This window comes from Montipora foliosa, chromosome 8, assembly GCF_036669935.1.
Source record: "Montipora foliosa isolate CH-2021 chromosome 8, ASM3666993v2, whole genome shotgun sequence".
NCBI classification, from domain to species: Eukaryota; Metazoa; Cnidaria; class Anthozoa; order Scleractinia; family Acroporidae; genus Montipora; species Montipora foliosa.
Genome location: NC_090876.1, coordinates 13893901 through 13901400, shown reverse-complemented (window position 1 = coordinate 13901400; position 7500 = coordinate 13893901). Strand labels below are relative to the sequence as shown.

Here is a 7500-nt window from a genome sequence, read left to right as displayed (position 1 = left end):
TCAACCTAGGTAAAATGAGGATCACCAATTACGGATGCAACCTGAGAAAGGACTTGGCCGACAACATATACATGTATTGTTCTGAGAAATATAGTCTTATTGTTTACATTTTGGCGCTTAAAGAACCCCGCGTGGTAAACGGAAACTAGAACATGGTAGAGTTAAATTTGTGACCTCTGAAGACAAATTCAGCTAGTGGTCAGAGTAGGACTTAAATGCAGTGCAACTGTGAGAACTGCACCACACCATGTGGCTTCCACTAAAGTTACAAATATTGGAAGATGTAGCTCAAGTTTAAAGGGATTTTCTTTGTGCATTTTTCAAGTTCCAAAATACATGTAGCTCACAACTGACCTTGCGTCACTGTTACAATCATTTTGTGTCAGCTTATCAGATTTCAACTGATCTTGAAATGAAGAAATAATCAAGCTCAGGACCCCCACTTGTCTGTCTGTTATCTTATGAATCTGCTGCCTTAACTGTGTACAGGAATCACTGTTGATCTTACGGATATCATGTTTCAGTCGTTCACATTGTAAGGACAAAACAGTGACATAAGACTGCAGCAACTGTGTGGTCTCCCAAAATGTTTTCCACAAAAGAATGGGAACATTGTTCTGATTAACACCGGTTCCTTTGTTGTATGCACTTTGCAAACTTATTCTGAAATACTCCAAAGCATCGGAAAGGAGTTTCAGTGTTGGCAAGGATGACATTTTGCATTTTAACACCTGAGAAAGAAGTCTGTTGCATTCAACCAGCAACTGCTCATTGTAATTTTTACTTTGAGATTTTGAATTTGTACAGTTGAATGAAATGGTAGCCTTGCAAATGAAACACACACAACAACAAACTTGCGAAGGTAAGTGCGTTTTAGTATGCCCATTTATACCATGACCTGTGCTTTCACAAATTTCCAGCACTTTATCAAACACAGTCAAAGCTTGTGTTGCCATTCCGGCTTTGCTACAAATCCTGCCGTAGTGAAATCCAAGTTCAGCCAATAATAACAAGGAATCCTTCCCACCACTGATCACTTTCTCTGTTTTGGACAAGACCACATTAAAAAGAGACTCAAAGAAGCTTGCCAGACATTTAAAATTAACATTATTTTGTCCACAATCCAACTGGTATTTCGTTCCACACTTCAGAGTTCTATCAACCAAGGATTTCAGGGATGAATGCATGATTGCTTCTGCTTGGAATTGTAAAGATAGTTTCCGCCATTCCAAAACAACGCAAAGGTGTGATGGTCGCTGTGCAGCCGTTACTTTTACCTCTTCAAGTTTTCCTGCTCCTTGTAGTAAAGTATCAGAAGCACGTAGCGCCTGAGCGATGTCAGTTCTTTAACTGTTTTCTCACTGTCGTGGCTCTTGCAAGAATTCACACGTTGTATAAATTTGAGCAGGTCACTTGCATGTCCCAGTGCACTGACATACTGTGACAGGAGTACCCAACGACCATTTTTGACAAAATTGTTCATATAATGTTGTAACCACTATTAGAATGTTTCTACGTCAACCTTCGTTAATATTTAACTTTCCTGGGAAAAAAATACCCGCTCTTCACTGCCAGCGAGCAAGAGTTTCAGGAAATAAAACTCCCAGCCAGCCATCGTGTGAGACAGCTTTTAACCAGCCAGCATATTTTAAAATGCGAAACGACACATATTGCCAGCCAGCGCATAAGGGACTTTGGAGTATGCCAGCGAGCGTTGGCGTACGTTATGAGCCAGCCAGCAAGGTTTCAATACATGATTGTCGAAGGTACTATAAACATCAATAGTAATATATAATTCAATAATAAATGAAAATTAATAATAATAAATATTAATAATATTAATAATAATAACAACAATAATAGTAATAATAATAATAATAATAATAATAATAAGCTGTACTCACAGTTTCTTGAAATAGAGGTCCTCGCTAAAATGTGAACTTCGGAAGTAGTTGCAGGGCGATCAAGATGACACGTAAACAAATAACAACGCAATGAACACAGAGTCAAATGTTAGTATAGTTCTTTTTCTCCTTGGTGGTGCACTATAACAATTCGGCATTTAAGTGAAATGCGACCTGCAAAGTCAATGCATTAATCTTGCTGTTTCAATCAACTGGAAACCATTCCCTCAAAAGTTTCACACCAGAACTGGTGCAAAATTTCACAGCAAAAGCCATGGTCATAGTTGGTCAGACAATCACCGCAAAAGTTTCACACCAGAACTGGTGCAAAGTTTCACAGCAAAAGCCGTGGTCGTATGTGGTCAGACAATCACCGCAAAAGTTTCACACCAGAACTGGTGCAAAGTTTCACAGCAAAGGCCATGGTCATAGTTGGTCAGACAATCACCGCAAAAGTTTCACACCAGAACTGGTGCAAAGTTTCACAGCAAAAGCCATGGTCGTAGTTGGTTAGACAATCACCGCAAAAGTTTCACACCAGAACTGGTGCAAAGTTTCACAGCAAAAGCCGTGGTCGTATGTGGTCAGACAATCACCGCAAAAGTTTCACACCAGAACTGGTGCAAAGTTTCACAGCAAAGGCCATGGTCATAGTTGGTCAGACAATCACCGCAAAAGTTTCACACCAGAACTGGTGCAAAGTTTCACAGCAAAAGCCATGGTCGTAGTTGGTTAGACAATCACCGCAAAAGTTTCACACCAGAACTGGTGCAAAGTTTCACAGCAAAAGCCGTGGTCGTATGTGGTCAGACAATCACCGCAAAAGTTTCACACCAGAACTGGTGCAAAGTTTCACAGCAAAAGCCATGGTCATAGTTGGTCAGACAATCACCGCAAAAGTTTCACACCAGAACTAGTGCAAAGTTTCACAGCAAAAGCCATGGTCATAGTTGGTCAGACAATCACCGCAAAAGTTTCACACCAGAACTGGTGCAAAGTTTCACAGCAAAAGCCATGGTCGTATGTGGTCAGACAATCACCGCAAAAGTTTCACACCAGAACTGGTGCAAAGTTTCACAGCAAAAGCCATGGTCATAGTTGGTCAGACAATCACCGCAAAAGTTTCACACCAGAACTGGTGCAAAGTTTCACAGCAAAAGCCATGGTCATAGTTGGTCAGACAATCACCGCAAAAGTTTCACACCAGAACTGGTGCAAAGTTTCACAGCAAAAGCCATGGTCATAGTTGGTCAGACAATCACCGCAAAAGTTTCACACCAGAACTAGTGCAAAGTTTCACAGCAAAAGCCATGGTCGTATGTGGTCAGACAATCACCGCAAAAGTTTCACACCAGAACTGGTGCAAAGTTTCACAGCAAAAGCCATGGTCGTAGTTGGTTAGACAATCACCGCAAAAGTTTCACACCAGAACTGGTGCAAAGTTTCACAGCAAAAGCCATGGTCGTAGTTGGTTAGACAATCACCGCAAAAGTTTCACACCAGAACTGGTGCAAAGTTTAAGATCAGGGAAAAGTTTACCGCGACTTTCTTATTACCGATTTATTAGATTTGACTTCAACAGTTTCAAGTTAAGCTTTAATTGCAATGGCACCAAATAAAACTCGACCGTTTGACTTTAACACCACACGGTGACACCAATCAGCAAAATGTAGATTTCATGAGTCAAAAGTGATGTGCACATTGCTTCGTACAAACGTAATCCGGTAGTGTTATTGCAAAGACTGGTTGAGGCATCTTAAAGTTCTGCCAAGATATTTGAAACCTGTAGAGTGGAACGTATGAAAATAGTCAGATTTTTCAATAAGGACCACAAGGGCCTAGTATTGAATTGCGCTGTCATAAACTGTTTTCTTTTTAACACAGAGAATTAAAAAGGAACTCTCAAAATTTGTCAAGCAACCTCTCCCATAAACATCCTCTCCTACGTCTCGCAAAAAAGGTTTTGTTTAGTTTAAAATCACATTGCAGGCAAAGAACCTTAATTTTTAAATCAGTTCTAAATAAGGTTTTCACACGTTCTCTTTTTCCTAATTCGCTTTGGTATTTTTGTTTATAAGCTTGAAACAGAGGTCGATCAAGGAAATAAAACAAGGTCACTGGGTTGAAATTCAAGACATAATGACCCAGTGATGACCTACTTTAGACGCAACAATACATTTATTCAATAAACAGGAAGTAAATGGGTTATTGTATTTAACACCTACGCGACCTTTACTGCCGGCCCACGTGATTCTCAACGAACAGTGTACCACGCCGACAGAAAATGGAGGATTGTATTCGGATGAAACTGAATGAGAAATTCCCGGGGGAACGTGTCAGATGAGATTTCGTTAACCTGATATTTGCAACTTTCTTTGCCTTGTTATTCACACACATGTTTTGTCTATTCAGAAAGTGATTAGACTGCTCATGAAAAGTTCTTAATAAAAGCTGACACCATTCCTTTTCTGCCCTTTGTGTTTGTTATTAGCTCAGTGTAGTTTCCCATATCTGCACTATTCCCCTTTTGTAACGCAAGCGTAAACAATAAGGAAATTTAAAATAAAAAGAGCCTGTCTATACTCGCGGACAAACTTTGAATTGTCTTGGGAAAACGCAAACCGAAATTTGCCCCCTGGCAATTTTTATTACCTAAGCCTACATACACACTAGAGACAATTTGTACTTTGCACTATTGGTCAATGAGGGATTTGTCTTTGCCTTATCATCATCATACGCGTAAAAAAATTATTACTTGATTGGCAACAAATGATTGACAAGAAAAACACTTCAATGTTTATATAGTCGACTTTAGTCAGTTTTCACCTGGGGAAAATCTTGGTAGGCAGTCCCTCTGAAAAATTTCCACGAAATAATATAATTTTAGCGTACAGATGCTTAGGTACATGCAAATGGAAAAGACACTGCAAAAAGTTAATACGTCTTTAAAAAAAGGAAAGCCAGAGATTAAAATTTACCGTCAAATACAATTCACGGCACAGACCTCAGTGAGCGTTGAAATGCCACATTTCAAGGCGAAACGTTGCTCTAACCCAAAGTAACAGTGAAAATGGACTCTCGATTTTGATGGGAAATTGGATCTAGTACGCTTAAGAAGAACAAACATAAAATTCTTTTACCGAATGCGATCTTCAAAGATTAAAAAGATATCTGGCCATTAGCTCAACGCCTTCGAAATGACCGCAATTGAACGACGTTTCCCGCCGCCCAAAGAAGCCGCGATCTACAGGATCTAAAGGGAGAGTGTGTTTAAACAAATCTTAGTTTTGAATTTCTTCCCCTAAAACAACGTAACAATGTTTATAGCTTCTCGTCCCCTATGAAGCAAAACCTTACACTAAATGAGATATGTGCAGTATTAAAATTGTGACCATTGTCAAATAGGTCCAACGGAAAATTCCAGCTTGGCCAATTACAACCACTTGAAATGAGATTTGAATGTGTTCTGCTAATGTTGTGCATTATTCAACGGAAAGACTATGCGTCTTCTATCGGTAGAGAATTGTTTTGAAAAAAACATTTTCCAGAGGCGTTTCCTAAACTGACTAGATCAGAAAAAAAAACGTAACATTTTGCTTACCTTAACTTTTGGCTGACTTCACAGAATCGACCAGTTGCCTGTAGCCGCTAACTAGACAAAAAACCTAACAATCTAACGAAACAAGCAGGAGGTTTCTTCCAAGCTACAATAAGATAAATGTAAACCGAAAGCGAAACCGAGCAAACAATACGAAACCGCCAGCGGTGCTGTGCGCTCAAATGTGTGTTGAAACTATTTCACAGGGATTCACAGCATGAGATAAGCCTTGCTTTATTGCATAACTTAAAAATGACACACCCCAGTCAATAATTAGGAAAAAAGATATTGTACTGGCAAAATTGGCGCGAGATCGCGTTTCACCTTTCTCGCGTGGCTTGATTTTCACACTCAATTAATTGCATGTTTCGCTCGCTCTACTATCCCTGGAAAATGAGGAACTATTCAACGGTGCGAAGATAGATATATTTTTTTATAGTACGGTTACCACGAGAAAAACAAACTCTACAAACTAGAGATTTTTTTATCTAGCCAGGACCCGCGTTGCAACATAATTTTCCAGCAAGCGTGGTGGTTATAAAGACTTTCCAGCAAGTTAAGTAGCGAATGTTCAATTTCCCAGCCAGCGCAATTCTGCCCTGTAGAGCGGGTATTTTGCAGAGCGGCTCCGTTGGGTACTCCTGCTGTGACTTGCCTATTAGCTGGACAATGATAAGGTAGATTGTTTTGGCAAGTTGGTCCAAAGAAGATATAAACCTGAAATAATACCCATCCTGCACAGCTAATGTGTTGTTTAGCAAGGATCCCACTAAAACAAGAAGGTAGGAAAAATTAATAGTCTTTTTAAGAGTGAGTCCACGGGAGCAACAGGCAGGGCTGCTACATGCCATCTCACCGATTTCCATGAAACTTTGCCAGTTTGAAGGGTCTACCCCAAAACTGAAAAAGACAAACTGGTTTGTATTTTGGATCTTTCAGGGGGGAGATAGGCTACCCCCCTGGATTCATCAGACTTTTACCATGGAAATTGCTTCAAATTGGGCAAAATATATGAAGCTCTCAGTACAACTGTATTTGACCTATTGATTTGAGGGTATACACACATATTGATACATTCTTAGTAAACACAAGGAACAAGTGTCAGTCAGTTTGATTGACGGCTTGTCAATCAACCGAGGCAAATAAGTGAGTGCGTTGTGATACATTTTGAAAAATTCAAATATTTGATGATTTTGAAGTCAAATATCTCCCGTTGCCAAAAAGCCTCCACAGTAATTTTTATGCCCCGTTGTAGTCCATTATTTCGTCTCTTAATAACATCAAAAACATTTTTGGGCACTCCCGTTTTTTCGGTTCCGATGCCACTTATAAACAGCACATACAACGCGTTTCTTTCAACTTCACTTGTCACACAATTCTGGCAATTCGCGGCCACTCTGGCAGACAAATTCGAAATGTTCGAGCTTCTTATACGAAAAATTCATCAAGGAGGGTAAGAAATAATAAAAACTTTTGATATTTTGAGAAGACATCGAAGATTCACGTTAAAAAAAGAGATGCGTGTCACCAAAATATCGATGGCAAATTCGCGATGTTTCTGTTTCGAGGTTGCTGTTTTAGAGATTTTGCTTCTCAAAATCAGCTAATTGCTATTGTACAACATGAAACATTCATAATTGCTTTATTTAACTGTTTAGTTTCGTAACTGGGTTTTCACAGTTTCCCAGCTGGGGGAATTTTAGGGTCACATGTCAAGTGCTTGTTGACAAGCAAATTCCAGTGCACAATAACATTGCCTTGTACAGAAAATAAAAGGAAGAGAAAATCTGCCAACTAGCATATACAAGAAAGCCAGACGATCTCATAAATTCGTAATTTAAGCTTTGCTTCCGGGAAAGAAGATTAGGATCGGTAGGGTTCATCGAATATTTCATAACATTCCTCGTGACACTTAGCAAACGTAGCGTGACTTGCATTTTATACATTCACAAATTGCTCATCCATTTCGTTAAGGAAATGTATCAAAGTGATCTCCAG

The 7500-nt window shown here is 39.5% G+C and overlaps 1 protein-coding gene and 2 long non-coding RNA genes across 3 annotated transcripts in view; 1 reads left to right on the top strand and 2 right to left on the bottom strand.

Annotated features, from left to right (window-relative positions):
* The window catches only part of LOC137967459 (uncharacterized), a 14185-nt gene extending 12786 nt beyond the window's left edge, over positions 1–1399 (bottom strand). The window contains exon 1 of the mRNA XM_068813979.1: positions 355–1399. Coding sequence (XP_068670080.1) covers positions 355–1187 — 833 coding nt within the window. The 5' untranslated portion in view covers positions 1188–1399. The remainder of the gene's footprint in view (positions 1–354) is intronic.
* A 2128-nt stretch (positions 1400–3527) lies between these two features.
* LOC137968999 (uncharacterized) lies at positions 3528–6038 on the bottom strand. Its single transcript, XR_011116646.1, has 3 exons — positions 5506–6038; positions 5045–5157; positions 3528–3687 (listed from the first exon to the last, which is right to left on the bottom strand). It is a non-coding gene; the product is annotated as an uncharacterized lncRNA (long non-coding RNA).
* Positions 6039–7201: 1163 nt separating this feature from the next.
* The window catches only part of LOC137967290 (uncharacterized), a 1620-nt gene continuing 1321 nt past the window's right edge, over positions 7202–7500 (top strand). Inside the window, exon 1 of the long non-coding RNA XR_011116515.1 lies at positions 7202–7500. This exon is cut by the window's right edge and continues 187 nt beyond it. This is a non-coding gene — a long non-coding RNA (uncharacterized lncRNA).